This window comes from Megascapheus bottae, chromosome 1 (genome assembly GCF_031878675.1).
Source record: "Megascapheus bottae isolate mThoBot1 chromosome 1, mThoBot2.hap1, whole genome shotgun sequence".
NCBI lineage: Eukaryota > Metazoa > Chordata > Mammalia > Rodentia > Geomyidae > Megascapheus > Megascapheus bottae.
This window is the reverse complement of record NC_143509.1, coordinates 64558557-64585510: the sequence shown is the minus strand read 5'-3', so window position 1 is coordinate 64585510 and position 26954 is coordinate 64558557. Positions and strand designations below refer to the sequence as shown.

General features: G+C 40.8%; 1 protein-coding gene across 3 annotated transcripts in view; it reads right to left on the bottom strand.

Annotated features, from left to right (window-relative positions):
* Usf3 (upstream transcription factor family member 3) overlaps positions 1 to 19784 on the bottom strand; it is a 36386-nt gene extending 16602 nt beyond the window's left edge. For 2 of the 3 annotated variants that reach the window (XM_090346301.1, XM_090346319.1), the window contains exons 1-3: positions 19511 to 19784; positions 3363 to 3478; positions 1339 to 1403 (exon numbers count right to left, since the gene is read on the bottom strand). In XM_090346301.1, coding sequence (XP_090202427.1) covers positions 1339 to 1385 — 47 coding nt within the window. In that variant the 5' untranslated portion in view covers positions 1386 to 1403; positions 3363 to 3478; positions 19511 to 19784. The remainder of the gene's footprint in view (positions 1 to 1338; positions 1404 to 3362; positions 3479 to 19510) is intronic. The other variant, XM_090346310.1, reaches the window with a different exon arrangement.
* Between the last annotated feature and the right edge of the window lie 7170 nt (positions 19785 to 26954).

Below are 26954 nucleotides of genomic sequence, written 5' to 3'. Positions count from 1 at the left end.
TCTACCACTTTAAGCCACTGCACCACTTCCAGTTTTCTGGAGGTTTAATTGACTTTGAATCTCAATCTTCAGGTCTCAGCCTTCTCAGTAGCTGGGATTACAACTGTGAGCCACAGGTGCCTGCCAAAAATTTCTTCATCTATACTATAGTATTAAAATTAAAATTCATATATACTATGGTATTAATTGCATATAGCTTTATATAAATTGAAATTTTCTTCTAGAAATAATAGAAATTCTCAATTTTTGACATCCAAAAGTCAAGGGTTGAAAACAGAATTAATCACTGAAAGACCTTAACTATTCTCAAAGTGATGACCCAGAAAGGTGACTTCTGTTGTTTTCCCTAGCACCCAGACAGGAAGGAATGTAGATAATAAGCAATTAGTCATTTCAGGGAAGGGGAGAGGTGTATAGTGACCCCAGCACACTTCTACCCTCACAACTGGCACCTGATCCATTTTCTGCATTTGCATTTGTAGCTTATTCAAATTCTTACATTTTCTTAAAATCTCACCATTAAAAACACTTATTTTCTCTTTTTATATAAAAAGCATTCTCTAAGAACCACAGATAAGGGAAGAGAGTAGTGATTTTGATCACAGTAAAAAGCAATGGCCGAGCTGGGCTCCAGTAGCTCACGCCTGCAATCCTAGTTACTCAGGAGCCTGGGGTCATGGTTCAAAGATAGCCTGGGCAGAAAAGTCTGTGAGACTCTTATCTCCAATAATCTACTCAGAAAAAGCAAGAAGTAGAGCTGTGATTCAAAGTGGTAGAGTGTTAGTGTTGAGTGCAAAGGCTCAGGGACACTGCCCAGGCTCTAAGTTCAAGGCCCACAACAGACCAAGAAGAAAAAAAAAAGCACTGCCCATCAATTCTAAGCAGAGCTTGTCCAAAATGCTATAAATTCAGAAGAAGGTTTGTACAAGAAAATAAATTTAATAAAGCATAAAGAGGTATAATGGCATTAACAAAACTGCAAAGTATTCATTCAAATTGACCATAGGTTGATAAGTGTTTCACCTATAAAAACAAGCATTGTATGCTAAGAAGAATCCAATAAGAAACTAAGCATTTAGCACAAATTTAGTAAACTATTTTAATTACTGATGATTATTCTTATGGTTTACACTGCTGGTATATTAAGGACAGTAAACTTTAACCATATACCATTTTCAGTAAATTTATTTATATTCAGCCACACATATGTTTGGATACTAACTGTTCTCTAAGTATACAAATACAAATTCACTAAGGTCTATATACTAAGAAAAACAGGAACTAATTCTGCTTCTAACCTACTCAAACTATAGTATCTTTTGGGCTATGTATACACACCTGTGCTGCTTTTTTGTTGGTGTCTCATGTTCTGTCATCTCTGGCATGGTGATAGTGATAGAAACCTACAGAGTGATAGAAAGATACAATAAAAGGCTCAGTTGAAGGGAGGGAAAGTGAGAGAAAAACAGGGAAGGAGGTAACAATATGGGACAAAAAATGTTGTAAGGTAACAGCCCATTACCTTACTCATATAAATGTAACTCTTCTGTATATCACCTTTACAACAAAATAAAATAAAATAAATTGCTTAAAAACTCATTTATTGCCAGGCATTGGTGGCTCACACATGTAATCCTAGCTCTTCAGGAGACTGAGATCTGAGGATCATGGATCAAGGCCAGCCCAGTCTGTATGACTCTTATCTTCAATTAACCACCAGAAAACCCAAAGTGGCACTGTGGCTCAAGTGGTAGAGTGCTAACCTTGAGCTGAAGAGCTCAGGGACAGTGCCCAGGTCCAGAGTTCAAGCCCCACCACTGACCAAAAAGAGAGAGAAAAACAGAGAAAGAAAAAAAAGGAAGAGAAAGAAAGAAAAGCAAGGAGAGACAGAAAAAGAGAGAGGAGGGAAGGAAGGAAAAAAGGAAGGAAGAAGTGAAGGAAGAAAGAAACAAAACAAAATGAAAGAAAAGACAAGGACATAAACATGCATTTGAAGCAAAGGCTTGAAGCATCAGGGTCAGCCTGGATTACACAGCAAGTTCCAAGGCACAGTGGTTTATGTAATGAAATCTTGTCTCAAAGAAAGAAAAGATGCCGGGTGCGGTGGCTCACGTCTATAATCCTAACTACTCAGGAGGCTGAGATCTGAGGATCAAGGTTCACAGCCAGCCCAGGAACAAAAGGACCTGAGACTCTTACAAAAGCTCATAATAGATAGGTATGTACAAAGGAAGGAAGGAAAGAAGCAAGCAAGCTATTCAGGCATGCATGCAAGCAGGCAGGCAGGCAGACAGACAGACAGACAGGACAAAATTCATTTTGACTAGTGAGTGTAAAACAGATGGATGTCAAATGTGAGGTAGAGTCAGAAACTGCTTGAGCAGACTAGAATGGAAGGGAAAAAGGTCAACATGCACTTGGAAATCAAGACAAGTTTGAAAGAGATATGATTTTAAGTAAAACCTGGCAAGACAAGTAGAACATACTTGAATTGGCAGCATACATTCTGTTTATAACACTGGAGTTTATACAAAATATAAACTTGTAGAATAATGCAGTTCCTTGATAAAAATACAGGAAAGAGGAACAAGTGACCCATGCACAAATATAGTATTCTATACACAAGCAACCATTTATTCACTCATTTGCTGCTACAAGTCTCATCATTTAAGAGTCATTAAAATGTGAGCATGAAACTTCTATTAATATTGGAAAATGAGAACATACATATCCAGAGGCAAAAGCATTGTAGTTATGAAAGGTCAGCAATATTATGATTCCTTTCTTCTCTGATTAAAAAAATTTCATAATGAAAACTTTGATTGCTTTTAAATTCCAGGCACTGATGACCTTCCAGAAGATGCCTGCCAAGCTGGGGTAGCTGTCCCGCCACAATGGAACAGGCACAAGCAAGTCAGAAAGCAGGAATTTAAAATCTGTCAGCTTCTGGGTGAGGTACCTAACTTCTCAGTACCTCCCACACTCCTCTCCACCACTGTATTGCTGTGTGAAGGGCAAGAAAGAATGCAAGAAAAGCACAACAGAGGAAGGCCTGGTGGTTAGCAGTGAGTATTAAGGAGGTACCACAGGCTCCAGCTCTAGGGTGGGTCTTGGAAAGTCCCCCCCCCTCAAAAAAAAGAAAAAGTGAAGGAGATGACAGAAAGTACTGACTGAAGCAGCCTACAAACACATGTGTAGTCAAAACTGACTTCCAGCAGCTTATTCCTATTCCATCCTTCTTCCGTAAAGAAGGTACTGATGGGTACCTATGGGCTACGAGCAAAGGACACAAATTAGATAATCACCTAATGATAATGTGGGACAGGTAAGTGAATACATCAACAATCTGTCACATTTCTCACCCAAGGACTTGTACAGTTTCTTCAGATTTGATTCCTGGCTTTCAACACCTCCCGTCTCTGGTTCAAATCTATCATCTTCTGCTAGAAGATGGTCTATAGGTTATGTTTTCTTCTTACTACAAAAAAGAAGGAAGGGAGGGAGACAGGCAGGGAAGGAGGGAGGGAGGGAGGGAGACAGGGAAAGAGAGAAAGAGAAAAAAGAGTCAATGAGTGTTTGTAGTCTCCAGGTGTCCATAAACAGCACATGGCTCGAGGGAGGGCCAGCAACCCATGGCATCAGATGGAGTTTTAGTGGGTTGCAGAATGATCCTGAATTCTCCCCAGTATCTGAAAGCAAATGAGTTCAGCTGCTCTCCAAAGTCCCTTTTTAGTGCGTTTCCCAAGCTCCACCCATAAAGATAGAGGTCCTACAGGCAGTGGTTGGCTCCCAGGAAGAGATTTGTCATTGTCCCATGGGTTACCTAAAGTCCTTCATATATGCCTTACAGTAAGATCTGTTCTCAAGGCCAGGAGTTTAGCCTAATGGTAGAGTGCTTGCCGAGCATACATGAAGACCCGGGTTTGATTCCTTGGTACTACACATAGCAAAAAAAAAGCGGGAAGTATGCTGTGGTTCAAGTGGTAGAGCTCTAGCCTTGAGAAAACCCAAGGGCAGTGCTCAGGCCCTGAGCTCAAGCCCCAGGACTGGAAAAAAAAATCTGTCCTGAATTCTAAAAATTACCTTCCCTTCAACCTCCTATCTTTTCTCTTTTAGGAGCCTAAGAATGTACTCAAGGACATCATAAAGGCATGGTATTAGGAGACAGCCTCAGACCTGTGTATGGCATACGCTCCAAAAAATGCCAACTTTCAGGTCATTCACCTCAGACTTGATAAATAAGGCTTCAGAGGGCCAGGAGAGGTTTAGTTTTTTATTTTGGTATTAACAGACATTAATTGTGCAAAGGAATTTTTATTGTAGTGTGTGTGTGTGTGCATGTGTGTATAAAAGTATTTTTCAGTTGGGCGCTGGTGGCTAATGACTATAATCCTAGCTACTCAGAAGGTTGATCTGAGGATCACGGTTCAAAGCTAGCCCAGGCACAAAAGTTTATGAAACTCTTATCTCCATTTAACCATCAGAAAACTGGAGGTAGTGCTGTGGCTCAAAATGGTAGAGTACTAGTCTTGAGCCGAAGAACTTAGGGACAGCACCCAGGTACAGAATTCAAACCCTATGATGGACCAAAAAAAAAAAAAAAAAAAATGGTAGATCACTAGTCTTAAGTAGAAAAGCTCAAGGACAGTGCCCAGGCCCTGACTTCAAGCCCCATAACCAACCAAAAAGAAGAAAAGAAAAAAAAAAAGGAAAGAAGGAAAGAAAAGAATTTTCTAAGCGTCTAGAAAGTATAAAGTAAATAGAAAACTTGTGTTGTTGTAGTCCCATTTTTCAGGGGAACCTCTGTAAATTTTGTGGCATTTTTAGGCCTTTTCTTCATTCTTGTACATTCTTCTACCAAAGAATTGCTTCACAACTAAACTGAAAGAAAACTTCAGGTTTAAGGGCTTATTTAAAAAATAAATTGCAGGGCTGGGAGTTTGGCCTAGTGGTTAAAGTGCTTGCCTAGCATGCACGAAGACCTGGGTTCGATTCCTTGGTACCACATACATACAAAAAAGCCGGAAGTGGTGCTGAGGCTCAAGTGGTAGAGCTCTAGCCTTGAGAAAGTCCAAGGACAGTGCTCAGGCCCTGAGCTCAAGCCCAGGACTGGCAAAAAAAAAAAAAAATCAATTGCAACCAAGCATGAGTGGTTCACACTTGTAATTCTAGTTACTCAGGAGGATTTAAGGATCAAGATTCAAAGCAACCCAGGAAAGACAAATCCACAAGACCCTTACCTCTAACTAACCAACAAAAATCCAGAAGTGGAGGCATGGCTCAAATGCTAGAGTGTCAGTCTTGAATAAAAAAGCCAATAGAGAGTTCCCAAGTTCTGAGTTCAAGCCCCAGTACTAGAACTAAAAATAAATAAATCAAACAAGTAAGTAATAAAAAGACACAAATAATTCTTGTTCTCTGAAGAAAATTTTAAAACAAAATGACTAAAAGTCCATATACTTTCCAAAATATGCCTAAGCAATTACCTATTCACATATTACTATCACACTAAAATGACATGACACATATAATTCAAATAGTATAAAATGCTTTCCAGGCTGGGAGTTTGGCCTAGTGGTAGAGTGCTTGCCTAGCAAGCATGAAGACCTGGGTTCGATTCCTTGGTACCACATACATAGAAAAAAGCTGGAAGTGGTGCTGAGGCTCAAGTGGTAGAGCTCTAGCCTTGAGAAAGCCCAAGGACAGTACTTAGGCCCTGAGCTCAAGCTCAGGACTGGCAAAAAAAGCTTTCCACACTTACAGTTCTAGTAATTTTTACTTTCCTCTGAGAACACAGCAGTACCACTCTTTCGATATGAATAACCACCCCATCACCCCATATCTTATACCCTCTGTGCCCCTAACATCTCCTCTTACTTTAGTCCTGTCTGCCAGGGCAGCCTTGCCTATGCACAAGGCCAGGGGCAAAAGAGCTCAGATTGACCTTCTTGACACCCCATAATTGGTCCACAAAAACACAATTCTTTGATATAGCAACAAATAGAAATCTACCCTATAGGTATATTTGTATAAGAACAAAAAGACATTTATTGCAATGCTGTTCGGAGTAGTAAAACACAAGAAAATATCCTAAAAGGTTTATCAAAAAGAGACTGATTAAATGTCATCATATTATACTGGATTATCTGAAAAAAAAAAACCATATTCAATTTTTTAAAAAAGCAAAAGCAACTTCATTAGCCTATATAAAAATAGTTTTTGGAGGGCCAGGAGTTTGGCCTAGTGGTTAAAGTGCTTGCCTAGCATGCATGAAGACCTGGGTTCGATTCCTTGGCACCACATATATAGAAAAAAAGCCAGGAGTGGTGCTGTGGCTCAAGGGGTAGAGCTCTAGCCTTGAGAAAGTCCAAGGACAGTACTCAGGCCCTGAGCTTTTAGAATGGGATTGCATCACCCCTAAATAGAAAAAAAGATGTGAGAAGGTAAGAATGCAGACTTTAGAAGACTGGTGTGTACATTCTTCTTTCTTTTTTTCTTAATCATAAGAATTTGCTTCCATTTTTTGCAAAAGGATGCTTCTTTGTAAGAAGTTAATAATTAATGTAGTTATGTCACAATGTATTAGAAAACACTCAATGACTTCAAAAGCCCTTTTTTTTTTTTTTTGCCAGTCCTGGGCTTGAGCTCAGGGCCTGAGCACTGTCCTTGGACTTTCTCAAGGCTAGAGCTCTACCACTTGAGCCTCAGCACCATTTCTGGCTTTTTTCTATGTATATAGTACTGAGGAATCGAACCCGGGTCTTCATGCATGCTAGGCAAGCACTCTACTACTAGGCCAAACTCCCAGCCCCAAAAGGCCTTTTAAGAAAACATAAAACATATTTTGACTCCAGTTGTTTCCAGCAGAAACAATAGATTATAAATATTATTCTATATTACCTTTCCTACCTAATGTACTCAGGGATCATGTGAAAATGGACTCCTTTATCCACCTTTAAATATGACATGATTAAATCACTTATGCTTTGTGTAAAAAAATGTAAAAATACTATTCTATCCTATTTTTCCAAGACTGAAGTCAGAACTCTCAGAGAAATACACTAACAAGAATTGAATAAATCAAAGCTATAATATTTATAAGAGAAAAAAAGATTATTGATGTTAGATTTTTAAAAGAATACTATTTGACAATACTCAGATTTATAGAATGTAGTTTCGACATTTCTTGCTTGTATTTATGTACAGGCCTCTGTTTTTCCTATGAAAAATAAAAACTAGCACACACAAAAAAGCAAAAACAAACAAACAAAAAACTTGCCTTGTTTTGTTTTGCTGTGCTGACAATGGAACCAAGCCTTAAAGCTACAAGGCAAGGGGCTGGGAGTTTGGCCGAGGGGTACAAGTGCTCGCTTAGCAAACATGAAGACTTGGGTTTGATTCCTTGGTACCACAAACATACAAAAAAGCCAGAAGTGGTGCTGTGGCTCAAGTAGATGAGTGTTAGCCTTGAGAAAGCCCAAGGACAATGCTCAGGCTCTGAGCTCAAGCCAAGGACTAGCAAAAAAAAAAAAAAAGAAAAAAAAAAAAGCTACAAGGTGAGTACTCTACCACTAAGCTCTACCCCCTACTTTGTGCTGATCCTGGGGAATGAACTCAGGGCCTTGGCACTGTCTCTGAGTTTTTGTGCTCAAGATAGCCCTCTACCATTAGAACATGAATCGTAATTCCACTTTCAGCTTTTTGGTGGTTTACTGAGGATAAGAGTCTTACAGACTTTCTTGCCAGGACTGGCTTAACATCAAAATCTTCATATTTCAGTCTCCTGAGTAGCACTCAGGAACCATTGGGTCCCAGCTCTTATGTCCTTTGGAACTACAGCATCAATCTAGTATTTCCATTATACAATACAGTGATAACACATCTTTTATCTATGAGAGTCAGATTGTGTGTTCACCCCTGCATTCCACACCTATTCATATAATGAAGTCCTAAACCTCAGTTTACAGACAGGGCAAACCCATTGGTGGCTCATGTCTATAATCCTAGCAGGGAAGCAGGGATCTGCTACAGTTCAAAGCCAGCCCAGGTAGGAAAGTCTGTGACTCTTACCTCCAACTTAATACCAACAAGCCAGAAGCAGAGCTGTGGTTCAAGTGTTAGGTGTTACTTCAAGCACAAAAACTAAGCTACAGTACCCAGGCCCTGAGTTCAAACTTCAGTACTGACATAAGCACACATGCACATGCACGTGCGCGCATGCGTGCACACGCACACGCACACACACACACACACACACACACACACACTGTCCATACATACAAGTTGTAGAATTTGCATACAACCTAAGTATGTCTCTCTGCATATTATAATAATCTCTACATTGCTTATAATATCTAGAATCATGTGCTGTATAAATATTTGCTGCAACTTGCTTTTCTAAAATGTTTTCAATGAATGGTCAATCTGTGGATACAGAACCTCCAGATACAGAAAGTCAACATATTAAAATTTTAATGTTTCCCTCCATTGAAAAATTGTATCTATGGTTCATTTTTCTTTCACTATAAAAGTCTTAACGTATTTGATCACCTACCAACTTCCCATCTATCTTTGCCAGGGACTTCTGAATGCTATGTGTACTCATTGCTAGTGACATTATTGTTTTGAGTTCCTCTCTACAGAGAGAGCTAGCAAATATACTAACCCATATAGACAAAATTACCTATTCTCATTTCTGTTATCTACCTACATTAAAATAGCCATGAGATTATACCTTTATCTTCTGTCCCAAACCAGCACTAAGTGCTCAGAATGGTGCTCTTCCTGTAGTGATTTGCAATATCTTTCATTGATTGTGAGAAACATGGCTTCTAGTACTTCCACTTACTTTTCTATGTGAAGTGATTCCAAAATGGCTCACTCATAACACTTGCAGGGTTCTTTTAAGGATCAACTGGTATCATACATGTTTAAGTTCCTTTAGAAAAGCCCAATACAATGTATGTTCGGTTGTCTGTTGAAAATACAATGGTACTTGATAACTAATACAGGCAAATCTATACACATTATTTGTCATTATAATCATTAATAAGCTTCCCCTGTAGCATAACTGAGACTGGCATTAGCTAATTCAAAGTCCACCTCTTTGATCTCATGTACTTTACAGTAATGTTTCTGCTACTGACTACAGATGAGTGCCATCTGAGTGTGGAGGTTCACTATAAGTCATACTCAGTTGTATGGCTAGTGAAGATCTTCTCCCACTCTGTGGGCTTTCTATTTAACTTGCTAGCTATGTCCTTTGCCAAACAGAAGCTCTGCAGTTTAATGTAGTCCCTTTTGTTAAACTTTCTTTAATTTGTTGTGTTTCTGGGTCTTTATTAAGAGAGTTTCAACCTGTGCCAAGGAGACCTAGTGTATCTCCTATTCCTTCTTGTAAAGTTTTCGGGGTATCTGCTTTTACCTCAAGGTCAAAACCTAGATACATAAGGCCATATAGGATGAGGCTAAATGAAAGGATCTCCAGGATATGGAAACAAGAGCTTTATGTTATGTGATTGTTGTTCATAATGTATGTTATTTTTCTTCTCTTTTGTAGCACTTTGGTTAATTCCACATTGTTACAGTATCTGACTTTGATACCTGGTATATCGTATATACATCTATTTGTTTATTTGAAATAGAAAAAGGAAGGGGAGAAAACAAGATGATTGGAAGGGGATGAGGGAGGGAAATGGGGACAAAAATATGAGGAGTATCAATTTGTGAGAAGTAATGCCCCTTCTATCTGGCAAATATTACTAACGCCTCTACACAATAAATTAAAAAAAGAAGAATTAATTCCACACACACACAAAAGTCACACTCAGCATCGGAGTCTGACTTTCATCACTCACTAGCACAGCAGTAATTATAAAACCTGAATAATTCTTGAGTCTCCAGAGATTCATTTGCAGAGATTGATTCAGTATGTATATTTTCCTTGAGTGTGTTTCATTTACTGACATAGTTTTCTAAGTATCTAGAACAATATTAAACACAATGGATACTCAAAATTTGTTGACTGAAGGATAGTGTGCAGAACTGTTTTTTTGTTTGTTTTGGTGCTGGTCATGGAGTTTGAACTCAGGGCCTGAGCCTTGTCCCTAAACTTCTTTTGCTCAAAGATAACATTCTATTTGTTGAGCAATAGCTCTATATCTCCCTTTCTTTTTTTGGGGAGGGGGGAGAAGGGAGTCAGAGTCTCCTGGACTTTCCTACCTGAGCTGGTTTTGAATCATGATCCTCAGATCTCAGACTGCTGAGTTGCTGGAATTCTAAGTATAAACTACTGCTGCACACTTTTTTGAGACAGGATCTCATTACATAGAGATCAAGACCTGGCTTTGAACTCATGATCCTCCTGCCTCAGTTTCCTGAGTGTTGGTTTACAAGAGTGTACCACCATGTTTGTCTGGAAACTTTTTAAAGCTCCTAAAATGGAGCTGCATACAGTGAGTGGCAAGTATTCCCAGATGTTCAGGAGGCTGAGACAAAAGGACCTCTTGAGCCAGAAGTTCAAAGCAGCCCAAGTAATATAGAAACTCCATAGAAACAAAATAGGGCCAGGAGTTTGGCCTAGTGGTAGAGTGCTTGCCTACCATGCAATGCACGAAGACCCGGGTTCGATTCCTCTGTACCCCACATACATAGCAAAAAGCTGGAAGTGGTGCTGAGGCTCAAGTGGTAGAGTGCTAGCCTGGAGAAAGTCCAAGGACAGTGCTCAAGCCCTGAGCTCAACCTCAGGACTGGCAAAATAAATAAATAAATAAACAAACAAACAAAATAGAAAGCTTGTAAAAATGATTCTAAAGCACAATCACTGAAACCATTAATAAATCTATTGTTGAGACGCAATGTATCCTTCACCCCACACCAATAAATGAACAGTGTGTAGTCCGACTGGGACAGCCTTTATTGTCATCTCAAAGGGGACATCTACTATATGGTTTTGAAATTTTTATCCTATAAATTTCAGCATCTTCACATTTAAAACTGGGGAAGAATCACCAGTCTCAGAGAAAACTTTATGAGTTTATAATACATTTAATGTCTCTAGCAAAGTACCTAATACATGGCAGGACTAACTATGAAGATGAAGATAACTAGTAAGTTTTTTAACTGGGATTTATCTTTATTTACCCTCACTATGTTTATATACCTGTCCTTTAATCCTCCATAAGCCCCTAAAGCTAACTCATCTCTAAAAATTTTTATTTCGTCTTTCACTGTCTATCTTTAACTTTCAAACTCTAAAGATTTCCCTCACATTAAACAAGAATTTACTGCCCTTTTCTAATTTCCATTCCTTCCTATTTTGCTTCCCCTGTGAACTTTCTTCTAATCCCAATCCTTGGAAGTGGTGCTGTGGCTCAAAGCTTTGTGCTGAAGAGCTCAGGGACAGCGCCCAGACCCGGAGTTCAAGCCCCATAACCAACCAAAAAAAAAATTTTTTTTTTCCATTCCTCTCTAAGCCCAGGCAACCCAAAAGTGCTTTCTTGGAGGCCAGACATGGTTTTGACCAAATCAAATATCTTTTATCTATTATCAGTCTACTTCCAGAAGCATTTAAGGTTGCTGTCTTCTCCTTTTCTTCAAATGCTCTAGCCTAAATTGTCTTCTTTTTCCATGTCTGCATCCTCTTTCTCTATTATAAAACCTTCTTTTTTCTTTCTCATTTGAATTGATAGTTTCAGTACTCTCACCTATTTGCTATTTACTTTATGTTAAAAGTTTCCTTTTTTCCTATGTAGAAGACACTATATATATATATATTTTCATATTGGTAAATATTATTTTATATGATCAGAGGCACAAAGGCATTACACCTTTGTGTTCCTCCCCTAAGCCATTATCTTTTTATAAAGGTTTTTTTCAGCTTTGATCTTGCTCCACATCTTTGGCTAGGCAAAGCTCTTTTCAGAACATGTCATTTCAAAATAAACGAACAGGTTGATGTAGAACATGTTACATTCCCTCAACTCTTAAGAGACTTAACTTCAAAGTCCTCCCTTTTATCAGTGACACTAAAACCATATCATGAAACAAAAAAATTACTAAATTCTATCAGTATCCAGTGTGTTTCTTTCCGCTTACTATTACCTCCTTAGTTTAGGCTCTGTTACAAGTTGGCTTAACACAATCCTTTTCCTATAATTCAGTGAATTCTACATTCTGTCTCATCAATCTTTTCTTCCAATTAATAAAATTCTAATCCTTCTCAATCTCTAGAATCTACGGTATTGCCTTTTGAATATAAGGGTTTCACATCCATAACCTGCACTAACCTTGCATTTCAAATAGTTGGAAAAAATTGTATTGAACATGTCTAGATTTTTTTCCTTTGTGGTTAATCTCCAAACAATGCAGTATTAGCTGAGTGTGGCAGTGCATACCTATAATCTGGACACTGAGGCAGAAAGGCTGCCAACTTTGGGGACGGCCTTGGCTATTCAAAACTTAAGTACAGTGTGTTGGTGTGTGTGTGTGAGAGGGAGGGAGGGAGGGGAGGGAGGGAGAGAGACAGAAACAGAGAGAGAAACAGATTCTGCCACATACTGTTTAACTTTTTTTTTTTTTGGTTAATGACAGTCTGCAAGTATGACTGTGGTCCCCTGAGAAATCCATTGCCTTGTAGTTTTTCTTCTGTATATTTTCTGTTTAGATGTGTTCCGACATACAAATGCCACTGGGTTACAAATGCCTACAGTATTCCTATCAGTAATACAGTGTACTAGCTGTAGCTTATAGGAAAACAATCTATGGCATATAGCTTCAGTGTGTAGAGGGCTATATCATATAGGTTTGTGTAAGCACACAGGACATTCACACAACGACAAAATCATCTAATGATATGTTTCTTGGAATGTAAGCTGCCCTCACATTATGTGACTATATTTTTTATAATATTTAAATATATTAAGTATAAGTAATTTAGAGACAATTTAAAGTTGAGTGTGCATAAGTTATATGTAAGTACACGCTAATGTTTCAGTATCTTTAATGTTTTTGTATCTGTGGAAAATGCTGGAATAAATGTTCCATGGTTTTCTGGTGGCTAGTGGCTCCTAGCTACTTAGGATGCTGAGGTCTGAGAATCCTGGTTCAGGGTCAGCCCAGCAGGAATGTCTGTGAGACTCTTCTTTCCAATTAACCACCAGAAAACCAGAAGTGGAGCTGTGGCTCAAAGTCGTACACCATTAACCTTGAGCAAAAAGGCTCAGGGATAACTGTACTATTTCCACAACTACTGCCATAGAGGATCTGAATCCTGCATTTCATGACTCTGTCTTCTTCACTGGCCAGTCTGAAATGCCCACTTTCACCCAGCACAACACATAGATCAAGTTAACTAGCTGACATGCCATCTATTTTTCCCTTTGCTCCCATTCAGATTCTGTTCCAAGCACTTCAGCTGATTCACACAACTGTCCCACTGGAATAACAGTTTCATTTTGTTCTGCTTTCACTTCCTACCAAACCTTAAAGTCCAGTTCAAATCTGTCCTCTAGTAAATCTTTCCTAGTATTTTTCAACCTTCTTCGTAATACTCTGGACTCTCATCACTCTCACTACTTAGTAAACTTGTTACCTATATCTCTTTTCTCTCACTGTGTTATTTAATCTTCCATTTGTGTGTGTGTGTGTGTGTGTGTGTGTGTGTGTGTGTGTGTGATCATGGGGCTTGAACTCAGGGCCTGGCACTGTCCTTGAACTTTTTTGGTCAAGGCTAACACTCTACCACTTAAGCTACAGCTCCAATTCTGGCTTTTGCATGGTTAATGGTTTTGGACCATGATTTTCAGATCTCAGCCTCCGGAGAAGCTAGGATTATAGGGGTGAGCCACACAGTGCCTGGCTCCTATTGGTCTTTTTTCATTAAAAGACATCATTATTCATTTGTGCATCTAAAGGGCTAAAACAATTTTTCCTGACCCTAATTCCCTCTAGGTGTTTGTTCCTTCTTCCTCTCATCCATGACGCTTCCTGAACAACTAGTTTACACTTAACCTATCCCCTCTTCTTCAATTTTGTTTACTCTTCAACCAGCTGTCATTTGACTTTGATTTAACAAAAAAAAACTCGCAAAACTCACAGCCACTATAAGACCACCCACTGCCAAATCCAATGAATTTGTAGGGAATGCTGTGGCTTAGGCTGTCTGCAATAATATCTTGATTCTCCTTTGGAGAGCTTCTCTGTCTTATTCTTGAGTTCCAATGGGGCTTTATACATGCGTGCACCTCTGAGGTATACAAAGGGTTAACTAATAAGACTGGCATAAGTTGGAAAGCTGACTGCTGACTGGGGCTGAGTGAACCTAACACTCTCAGATCTTCACAAGGCTTCCTTATTTTACCTTTTTCCCCCCCCCCTTTCATTTCTGTGAACTTATCCAGTATCTGTCCATGAACACTGTTGTCTGTTTAAGGTGGGGTTCAGTTTTGGTTTTTGGCTTGTTCTGAAATAGGGTTTTTTGCTAAGCTGCTCTGACTGGTCTCAAGTAGTTAGTGACTCACTTTCTCCTCTCTCCACCTCTAAGCTGATGGGACTGCAAGTCTGCACCACATGTCTGGCAATTTCTGTTGCTTGTGACTAAAGAGAATTGTAACCTACAAGAGGTTTGCAGGTACAAGTCTGACCTTTCATGATTTCACCGTGAATATTTTTTTTTCTCTGTCTCTTCTCTGTGGCTTCTGCTGTTTCAGAAAATAACACTTAACATGATCATTCTTTCCCCAGCAGACCCAATAATGACTTTATGAATTGAGAAGTAAAGCTGACTGTACCAGGCAATAGACAAGAAATTATACCAGGTGCCAGTGGGTGCCTCAGGTCTGTAATCCACCTACCTGGAAGGCTGAGAATGGGAAGCCTGCAGCTGAGGCCAGAACAGGCCAAAAGAAAACAACAACAACAACAACAACAAAAAAAAAAAAATGGGACTCTTTCTCAACTAATATCTGGGAATAGTGGTGAGTTTCTATCACCTATGCCAGGTAGGAAGCTGAGATTGGAGGGTCCAGGATATTTGAGACAGAAAAGTCTGAAATACTCTACACCACAATGAAAAATATTGGGCATGGTTATATGGGTTTGACATCCTAGCTAGGAAACGGAGCCTAAAACAGGTAGACCAGGCACAAGGCTTGGGAGGGCATTGAGACCTTATTTCAAAAATAACCAGTGACCCCCAAAGGGAGTAAGCTCGTAGAAATGGCTCAGTGTTAGGGTCAGGAGTTTGGCCTAGTGGTTAAAGTGTTTGCCTAGCATTCATGAAGACTCAGGTTCGATTCCTCGGTACCACATACATAGAAAAAAGCCAGAAGTGGTGCTGAGGCTCAAGTGGTAGAGCTCTAGACTTGAGAAAGTCCAAGGACAGTGCTCAGGCCCTGAGCTCAAGCCCAGGACTGGCAAAAAAAAAAAAAGAAATGGCTCAGTGTGGTGTAAAGCCCCTGACTAGAAAAGGCTCTTAAGTTCAAACCCCAGTACTACAAAGCAAGGGGAAAAGAGTTAGAGAAAGAAAGAGACAAAGAGACACAGTGCATATGTGTGTATGTGTGTGTGTGGGGGAGATAGAGACACACACAAAGAGAGACAGAGAGAGAGAGTGAGAGAGATTACAAGGAAGTGGGAGAATCCTATACAACTTTTATATCAAGACTAGCAAGAAAATTACCAAGAGATTACTGCTATCCTACAGAGACAAAGGTTTACACTGCTCAGGAATAAAAGTTTACGAACCCCATCTGTGTGACTTGAACATCGATGCTCTTTCATATTCACCCTCACTTCTATTCATATCAATCTATTTGCTGTTTTTCACTTCCACATTTCTGTTGCTGCTATTTTAGATGGAATACTCACACCAACTTTCCATCTGGGTACTCCTATTATATTCTTTAAAACTTTTAAATTATTTACATAACACATTTAACTGTCAAAGACAATCCTTAAAGTTAGACTAGACATCCTCATTCATAGTTCCAAACATCATGTTTCAATGAAATATACTTTATGAACTTAATAGCTTTCTCACAGACTATAAGCTTCTAAGTAGTAGAAATCACATCTTTCATACTTGTGTTCTTGACAATTTGTACTCAATAAGGATATAATAAGATAGCTTCTGAAACAGTATCCAAAAGGGTATTCCTAATTTTTCATTATCAATAATCATATCACAGATTTTAGGCACTTTTATTTAATTTAGCATCTAATGAATTCCTTATCTGAGCACTGAATCCCTTAATTATCTGAGTGTACTCCAATCTCCCCTAAAAGTTCTTAGGAGCTGAGTTCACCACTTACTATTTCTGTATTCTCTTTAGTACCTAATGGTTGTACATATGTTAAGTACTCAATAAATACTTGATGAACTGAATTAAAAACACAGTATTAGCACATTAATAAGAGTAACATATTATGCCCTACTGATCTAATTAAAAGATCTAGTCTCCTGAAGTAGTTCAATTGCACCCATATGGAAAATTTAATAAGAAAAAGAAAAATTACCCAACTGGACAGTTAGCAGTTTTCTCTTAACAAGAGATTCACAAATATTTTATGGATAATAAGCTCAGAGGAAAATACTCAAGGTGTAAAACAGATAGAAGGTAACATATTTAAGGGGCTGGTCACAAATAACTTTGTCTACTAATCCTCTAAAAGTCCATAACAAGCCTGTCACCAATGGCTCACACTTGTAATCCTAGCTACTCAGGAGGTTGAAACCTAAGGATCACAGTTGAAAGCCAGCTGGAAAGTCCAAGAGACTTTTATCTCCAATTATCTCCAAGAAAACCAGAAGTGGCTCAAAGTGGTAGAGTACTATCCTTCAGCAAAAAGCTCAGAACTCAGGTTCAAGCCCTATGACTGACCAAAAAAAAAAGTCCATAGTAGAAATATAAGGCATGGTATTAAGTACCAAAGCTAATAAATGCCAAATTTACGAACGTTAAGAGATGCTTGCAGTTATCTTTGTATAATATTTAGCATAGCAGTCAATTATTCATGTAATGAAGCGTCTATTGGTGACAAATTCCAAGTTAAGTCCGAGGACTACAAAGATCAGGAGAATATAATTTCTTTGGTGATGAAATTTTAGCTCTGCCACATTACAATGGCACTGAGGAATATAATGTAAGTCACACACAGGGGCCGTGGGGGCTGGAAGTCTGGTGTAGCCTTAGCTGAAGAGATCAGGGACAGAGCCCAAGCCGAGTTCAAGCCCCATGACCAAGAAAAATAACCATTAAAGCCAGAAAATAAAATATGCTTTGTCATTGCATTTGAATAAAATGAAACAAATATAGACATTAAAAAAATTAAGCCAGTGCATACTATCACATGAAGGGAATCTTCTAAACATACATGGCCGTCCAATTTCCACCTAACCACTAAAAGCCAGAAATGGAGCTGTGGCTCAGCTGGTAGATGTTAGCCTTAAGGGAAAAAAAAAAAAAAGTTCAGGGTAGCAACTGGGCTGAGATCAAGCTCCAGTAGTGGAACAAAAATGAATTAACAATACACAGTATAAAGGTTCAGAGAAACCTTAATAATGAAAACTTATTGGTACTGAGCGAAATTGCAAGAGCCTATATTCTGAGAGATGCTAATGTTAACAAAAACAGGGATTTACTAGGCACTCATGGGATGAGGGGCGGGGGCTTTGGATACAAGTTCAGGCCTGATTTGGAGCAGGGAAGGACAGTGCAAGGCAATGCATGTGAACACTGGTCTAGAGTTATGTCAGTTCTCAGTGCTGGCTGCTGAATCAAATCACCTAGAGAACCTGGGAAGATATGTGCCTGGTCACTCTTCCTTTCTCAGTAAAATGCATCTCAAAGGAGGGAAGATGGCCTGGGCATTAACATTTAGAGGCACAAAAGGTGATCCTAATGAATAGTCACTTTAACATCCAGGTCCGTAAGACAAAAGAAATAGGGTTAAGACCTAAATTTGATTTAAATCCTAGTTTATAAGCAACATTTCCGAGCTGATTACCCATTAAAGCTTATCTTCACACCAGAGTTAAACATTCTCAGTTTTCTGAATGTTTCTTTTACTTTGCTGATAGGTTAAACTCTGAAAATAAGAAAATAACCCACCAACTTCTCCTATGTGACTGGCTCACTCATCGTTTAGTCTACAACGTTAGAGTTTTACTTCTGTGACAGTCCAGACAACCTAGAAAAATGACTATGCCAAATCTAAGCTGTTTTTCTACTCCTCCTGTGTGTGTGTGCGGGTGTGTGTGTGTATGTGTGTGTACAGGGGCTTGAACTGTCAGGGCCTGGGCACCTTCCTCTGTGCTTTTTTTGCTCAAGTCCAGCACCCTCCCACTGGAGCCACAAGTGGTTGAGATATTACTTGTAGCTCGAGTTTAACCAACTGGTGGTTAACTGGAGGCAGAGTCTCAGCAGACTTCTCTGCCTAATCTGCCTCGGAATGGTAATCCTCAGATCTCAGCTTCCTATGTATCTGGGACTATAGGCATGGTCCAGTAGAGATAGCACCAGCTTTGAGCAAAAAAGCTAAAGGACAGTATCAGGGTTCAAGGACTAGTACAGGCACACAGAAAAAAACAAAAAAAAAGGAAAGAAAGAACGAATAAACACGAATCTGTACACAGTTTATAAGCAAACAACTCTCTTCTTTACCTGCAACACTGACCCCAACTTTGTTGCTTTGTATGTGGTGTTAGGTCACCACCATCTTAATGAGAGAGATCTCTTCCGAATGATTATTTAGGATTTAGCAGTTAGGTTGGTAGACTCATTCCCAGATGAAGATTATACACGTGAAGTCAAAGATAAATAAATGAGCGAAGGCAAAGGCCCCTGTTCCAGCGTGAAGGGGGTGAAGGACGGAGTGGGGCGGGAGCGGGAGAACTCTCGGGATTCTTCAGGAAACGTGGAAGTCGACTTCACGAGTTAGCCAGGGGCTTGCACCACTCCTATTTCAGAAGGCAAACCACGGGCTTCTCCCCAGAACCCGCCAGCCCCGGCCACGGGGGCAGGGGGAAGAGTTCAAGGGAGGCCGCCTGACTCGGGAAGAGTGGGTCCGAAGGAAAGTCGGAGGGGCCGCGAGAGGGGAGCCCAGGGCGACGGGAGGAGGCCAGCGAGGTGGCCCGGGCCGTCCGGGGTGGACGTGGCTGCCCGGCTCCTTACGCGCCCAGGACCTCCCGGGGCCTCGCCCGTCCCGCGCGCATCGGGGGGCGGGGGGCGGGAGGGCTCGCGCGGGCCTGGCACCCCAGGATCGCGGGGAGGCCGGGGAGGAGAGGGCGCGGGCACCACCGGCGCCCACACTGGGCCACTGTAAGGGGGTCCCAGGAAGGAGGCAAGCGGGGCAGAGCTCCGGCCTCCCGGAGCACAGAGGGGGTGGGTGGAGCCGAGCCCGGGGCCGCCCCCCGGAGCCGCCTCCGCCGCCACGGCCCCCGCCCCCGCCCCCCGCCCCGGCTGACAGCTCCCCCCACCACCCCCCGCCCCGCCCGTCCCACCGCACTCACCCGCCGGCTGCACGGTCTCGGCCGCCGTGGTGGCGGTGGTGGCGGCGGCGGTGGCCCCCGCCTGGGTCATGATCCCAGGCGGGAAAGGCAGGGGTGTCTGACCACCCCGCTGCACCTCTGGGTCCCCCGCCGCCGCCGGCTCCTCCGGGGCTGGGGGAGCGCGGGCCCAGGCCCTCCTCTCCCCCCGCCCCCGCCGCCTCTTCCAGCGGCCACCGCCGCCCCCTGTGAGTCCGAGCCCTCAAGGCCGGAGACCCGGCGGCAGCGCGGCCTCAACTTTCCCAGCCCCCCTCCCCCCGCCCCTCCCCGCCCCTCCCGCGGCCGCCGCTCGGCACGCCGACAGCCTACCCTCGGTGCGCCGCCCTCCCGCCCCTGCCACTCAGATCACCAATCCGGTGCTAGGGAAGCTGCGGCCACAGCCAATCAGAAGCCAGAATGCCCGTTGGGCTAGGCTAGAGAGGCGGGAGCAGGCGGAGGGGGAGAAAAAAACCTAGGAGGGAACGGGCCTCAGGCGGCCCAATGAGGAGGGCCGGGGGGCGGAGGTGTGCAAGTTGGGTTGAAGAAACAGGAAATATTCTTAAAGGTAGAGTGACGGGCAGGAAGGAAAGCCAGTAGGTGAATGGGAAAGAGGTGGGCCTGGCTCCTTAAAGGGGACGCCTACGGAATTGAGGGTAGGAGGTGTTTGGGGAAACTTCTTTGTACCCCGCTCACTCTCCTGCCTGTTCACGTCCTGGGAGTTTGGAAGCGGGAGAAGTTACGAGCCAGAGCGCACGAGAGACTTGGGGAATCGTAGAGCTCCTCCTAGCCCCGGAGCCCGGCAGGCAGGCGGGTGGATGATCTGGGTTTGGAGGGTGATGTGGAAAGGAGAGAAGCTTGCTCCCCAGCTACGTCCCTTTCGCTCCTGGCCGACCCGGCGCCCGCTGGCATTCGTAGGCTGTGATCGCAGCCAAGCCGCAAAGCACGCTGCCAGCGATCAGAAGATGGCTAGGTCCAGAAATGGCCCGTGGGGCGTGGAATAGAGATCTGAGGGGTGCCTTTCTCCAAGGTGGGTAGGAGCCCTCCCTCGAGCCTGGGTTTCCTTCCTGGCTTGGGTCTGTTTCATAAACCTTCCCGCCCTAGTGGTGGTGAAAGATTTCCAAGATCTTCTACAACTCAATTTGTAAAAGTCCCAGGTCGTAGATATCCCTGGGTGATACCGTGAAAGTAGATCTTGCATTGGAGGAAAGAAAAAGACACGCAACCACCCATCTACTTGTTTGTCCAGTATTTTGAGGAGGGATGGTGAAAGAGCACTTTAGTGTTGCTTTAACACTACGTCACTAGTAGTCTGAAATTTTGCTTTAATTCTTTGCATCTGAGCCAATGAAGTTTTAGTTGTATGAACTTGACACGCCCCAATCCAAGCTTCAGATAAGACCCCATAACTCAGAACCTTAACAGTACTCACAATAACACAATCAAGTGGCAAGTACAAAAATCTTATATGTTCAACTTAAGTAATGCTTCCCCATTGCGGTAAGAATATAAGGTGTTTGGTTAATATAAATTCTAGAATATACATGATTTATTGTCTTTTTTTTTTTTTTTTTTTTTTTTGGCCAGTCGTGGGCTTGGGCTCAGGGCCTGAGCACTGGTCTTTGGGCTTTCTCAAGACTAGAGCTCTACCACTTGAGCCACAGCACCACTTCTGGCTTTTTTCTATGTATGTGGTACTGAGGAGTGGATCCCAGGTCTTTGTGCATGCTAGGCAAGCACTCTACCACTAGGCCAAACTCCCAGCCCCTAGAATATACATAATTTCTTAAACTAGAGGGCACAAGTCTAAATTCAAACCAAATAAGTTGTTTTGATGACTTAGAAAACAGACTTTTGAGTTTTGTAAACCAGTTAAAATATATTAGCCGAGAGCAAGTGGCTCACACCTGTAATCCTAAGTACTGAGCAGTTAAAAGTCAGCTGAAGCAGGAAAGCCTAATGACATTCATCACCAATTAACTATCAAGCAAAAAAAGAAAACATCCAGAAGTTCTATAAGAGGTAGAACACTAGCCTTGAGCACAAAAAGCCTATGGCCTGAGTTCAAGTCCATGGACTCCTCCCCTCCATAAATATATATTTACACATATATGTATATGTATTTATGTGTGTATATATACACAATACATTTAGAAGCAAAAGAAAATTTTATTTTGATAAAAATCAGTGTAAAAGTTTCAAAATTTTGTTTTCATATACCAACTGGAAGTATGATTAACACACAACCGACCCACATATGTAAAATGTAGATGATAAATTGGCCATATGCATACCTCTGAGGCCATTTCTGCAATATGAAAATGAACATATACATCTCTCACCCTCAAACTACCCTCCTAATTCATTCCTTTTTTCCTGCCCTAATCCTGTCTCCCAGTATTGAATTTCAATTTTTTTTTTCCAGTTCTTGGGCTTTGGACTCAGGGCCTGAGCACTGTCCTTGGCATTCCCTCAAGTGTAGCCCTCTACCACTTAAGCCACAGCACCACTTTGGTTTTTCTATGCATGTGGTACCAATGAATCAAACCTGGGTCCTTGTGCATGCCAGGCAAACACTCTACCACTCTACCACTAGACCAAATTCCCACTCCACTCCCCCCCCCTTTTTTTTCTTTGCCAGTCCTGAGCTTGAGCTCAGGGCCTGGGCACTGTCCTTGGGCTTATCTCAAGGCAAGAGCTCTACCACTACCACTTGAGCCTCAGCACCATTTCTGGCTTTCTTCTATGTAGATGGTATTGAGTAATCGAATCTGGGTCTTCATGCATGTTAGGCAAGCACTCTACCACTAGGCCAAACTCCCAGCCCAAGTACAGTTTATTTTATGGAGAGAATGTCCTATGGTGTCATACCTAAGATCACACACAAGGTGTGTGTTCCTTATTTTGAGACTGTCTTACTTTCATGGGTTCAAGTATTCCTCCCAACTCAGTGCCCCAGTACTACACAGGCAACTGCCATCAGGTCTGGCTATGGTGGATTATAAGTTGATTTTTGTTTATTGTGGAGGTATGGACCAAAATTCACTTTTGCATTGGGAAAACCAATTTTCCAGCATTAATTTTTCAAATGACAATCTTTTCCCTAGTGAAATATTTGTACTTTATATAAAGATTAAGTGATAGTTTAAGTGCTTTTATTGGTTCTGGGGCTTGGACTCTCTGGGCCTGGGTGCTGTCCCTGAGCTCTTCAGCTAAAGGCTACCGCCCTACATGGTGAGCCATTTCACCACTTCTGGGTGGCTAATTGGAGTCTCAAGGTACTTACTGCCCCAGCTGGCTATGAACCATCCTCAGATCTCATCCTCCTAAGTAGCTAGGATTATAGGGATGAGCCACGGTGCCCAGCCAGACATATTCTTATTCCATAGCCTTTATCTGTTTCTACCACCCATTGTCTTTATGTAGCATGTTTGAAAGCAGTGAGTCCTCAATTGCATTTCTACATAGAATTGGGCCATTAAAAAAATAAAATTTGACTAGGGTCTCTGATTGTATGTGTGTGCCAGTACACTGGCTTGAACTTATTGCCTGGAACTTTTTTCCACTGAAGGCTGAGCCACAGCTCCATTTTCAGCTTTGCACTGGTTTGTTGGAGACAAGAATCTTACTGACATTACTGCTCAGGTTCTTTTTAAACCTCAATCCTCTGATCTCAGCCTCCAGAGTAAGATCTATTTAACTGAGGGAGAGATGATTCACTAAGTCTTGAATTCTGCAAAAATATTCTACTTTTGTCCTGGCAATGCATTTTTACTTATATTTTGCTGGAGATCAAACCTAGTCTCCTAAATGTGGTGTTAATCCCCAATACTGCAGATGCTATTTGTTTCCATCTATTTTTACTGGTGGACATGCAACTGATGTTTGTAGCTTGTACCCGCTTGCAAAGATATTTTAGCAACTTTTGTATCAATTTCAGATCCTTTTCTACCCAACCTAAGTGTTTTTCCCCTCTCCCCATTGAACACAATCGATTTGATGATAAATCCTTCTAATGTATTGTTGGGATTTGACAAAATTTTTTCTTGAAGAAATTGTAAAATTGGTGCTTTCTTGTTGGATAAAATCTACAAATCTTCGATTTGTGGGGAACATTTTAACTACAGACTCAATTGTCTTCATATAAATTGTTTTTCTTTAGGAAAAAGCTTTAGTGAAATGATTAACATAGTTCACATAAGTTTGGTCCAAGAAACAAAGAAAACCCTTTTAACACTACAATCCTTGAACACAAGCTTCAATGTACTTACCTGTTTCATGGAACTCAGAGTTCATGTTTATGAAAAAGTATCACAAAGATCATAAAGATCAAAATATTATGCCCACTAGAGAATTTTCCTGTGTTGGATTACACTTTCATTATGACTACAGAGAGGCAGTTATTTTTCAAGATTCAAAAGATAGTTGTAAAAGGGACTGCTAAGGGAAAGTGCCCAGGCAGGCTGAGTTCAAGTCCCTCCATCCCCCAAAAGCTTAGGCTATTTAGCTGTTGCTTCATCTTATTTAGTACCTTCTAACTATTCGAGTAAAACTTTTTTTTTTTGCCAGTCCTGGGCTTGGGCTCAGGGCCTGAGCGCTATCCTTGGACTTTCTCAAGGCCAGAGCTCTACCACTTGAGCCTCAGCACCACTTCCGGCTTTTTTGTATGTATGTGGTACCAAGGAATCGAACCTGGGTCTTCGTGCATGCTAGGCAAGCACTTTAACCATTAGGCCAAACTCACGGCCCTCGAGTAAAACTTTTATCCAAAGGTTTTGTAAAAGGAAATTAGCTTCAGCTTATTTTCATGGATAACTCATAAAGACACCAATTATGAGCTTTTTGGCAGCCCTATAGAGAGACCCAGATAGTAAGAAACTGATGTCATGAGTCCCAGTGGTGGGTCCAGTTCTCAAGCCTGAAAGATACAATTCTGACAAGTCTGACTACAAATTTATGAGATCTTCAGTTAGAAACACCAGTAAGCTGCATGTAGATTCTTAACATTTGTTTCTAGTTGTTAAATTTTGGAGTGCTCTGATAAGTAAGATATACCAGGCACAAATTAATTTTGAATGAAATAAACCCTTAAGAACTTTTTGATTATAATTATGCAATAATTTATGGTTACTGAATACTTAATAATCTACAAATTAATATTTTCTTATTTTGTGGTGCCCTGGATCAAATCCAAGACATTGTCCATGATGGGCAAACACTCTGATTTAGCTACATTCTATGTAGATAAAAAATTTCAGGGGTCAGGAGTTTGGCCTAGTGGTAGAGTACACAAAGTTCCAGGTTCAATTCCTTGGTACCACATACAGAAAAGGTGGAAGTGGTGCTAAGGCTCACGTGGTAGAGCAGTAGCACTGAGAAAGCCCACAATGACAGTGCTCCGGCCCCAAGTACAGTCCCCAGGATTGAGGGGTGGGGGGAATTCATGTTTGATGTTAGTTAGAAGGGAAAGATGGGGAAATAAATGAATTCGCATTCCCCCAACTGTTCAACTCCTTCATTACAAAGAAATGGCTAAATATATTGTCAATATAAACTATTAACAGCTTGCAGCCTAATGTCAATCTAACTTTTTAACAATTACATTCATAATACAGCAGGATATTTCCTAGGACTTTTTCTTTTACTGGGGGATCATGCTATAAAGCATTATGCAGCTTATCAGTTCCAAAAGATCTGCATTACCATGCCTGTTTTACACTAGGACTATTTTTCATGAGCTTTTAGATGTTAGAAGGTAGACAATGACTATGTAGAATTGTACACTGCAGGATTCAGCACAATTCAGGATTTTTTTCTGACATTTATATACATCACAGATCACTACCAGAACATCACATAAGTTTATTTCAGACGTAACAGCAATGTTAAAATTGACAAGTTTATCTTAACTGCACCAAGTAAACTTAGCCATTTAAGTATTTTTAAAGTTATTCCCTCCAAAAACTGAGGGAGCTTTTCTTTTCCACCACTACACACCATAGTTTCCCAATAGTTTTGTTTGGAGGACTTTCAATTTAATTGATGAGTAAAAACTGCTTTAGAGATACTTCAGAACTCCTTTCTCCAAATGAAAACAAATCTGGACAAATTTTATGTTACATAGATTTTTCTACAGATTCTGTCCTTTTGAACCTAAACGCAAATACCATACAGTTCAATTTTAACCTATTTGCCCCAGTATAACTATCTGTCCTGAAAAATGATATAATCAGTGATGCTCCAATGAAGAGAACTGATTCACCTCAGATTTTTTAAAATCAAAATAACCAACTCAATAAGGAGCATTACTTTTACTCTTTACTGATTCACAGGCATATATAGTGCCCAGGTTCTACCTCTTCCATATCTTTCTCTTCTGTAAGTGGATGGAATTATTCAATACAAGTTTGATGTAGGACAATTAACCCATTACACACACTTAAAATTTAGATAATGTCATTCACTAGTGTGGAAAAAGAAACTATAATGATAGGGAGCCTACACAATCAATTCAAACTTTAATATTTTTCCCCTCTTTACAACATGTATCTAATTTCATGAGGCAGCTATTCGGTTTTCAATAACCACACTTAGGAATACATTCATAGGACTGCTTAGATAGTCCAGGTGAAAGGGTTATAGAAATAGAGGCAGTGTCATCTCAGAAAACTCATTTATATATCAAAATCTACTTTGATATCTGGAAGTTTACATACAAAAGGGCTGATTTCTTCAAACTAATTATGTTTTCTGTAACTCAAGCACTCTTCTCTTGGCAAGAGCAAGCTGAAGCTTATCCATAAAGGTAAAGGTGCTTAATGCTAAATTTATTGTCTTCTAAGCTTAGATTTAGACTCTTCAAGAAACTAATACCCAAGAAACCAGTGTGGTCTTTCTACATTTTTACAACCTTAAGATTACAACCCTATAAACTCAGCAACTATATTCTTTCCTCTCCTTTCTTGGCACTCAAGACTGCTGAAGTCTTCTTTACTTTGCACTTACACAGTCTCAAACAAAAACTTACGATTAAAAGTGTGCACAAACACTTTGTAAGATAATTTTGTCCTTTAATCTACTCTTAAATGAGTCTTTTATCCCAGAATTTTACATAAAAGGATAAATACCATGAATTAAACTGCCTTTTAAAATTGAGTGACAAGCCCTGTGTATTGTTTCAAAGTCTAATCAGATATTCCTTGGACTGTCACTACTGACAATCTAAAATCTTCTAAATATTAGCAATGGAACAATGGGCAGGAAATGAGTAATTCAGACATCTCTCATCTTACAAAGTTATCAACTTGTCAGAGATTCCCTATATGCCAGAAAATGGTCTGGCACAAACCAGAACTGTCAATACAAGAGATCACAGTGATATTTGCATTATTAACACTTTATACTTCTAACCTCTCATCAAGGACAGAAGCAA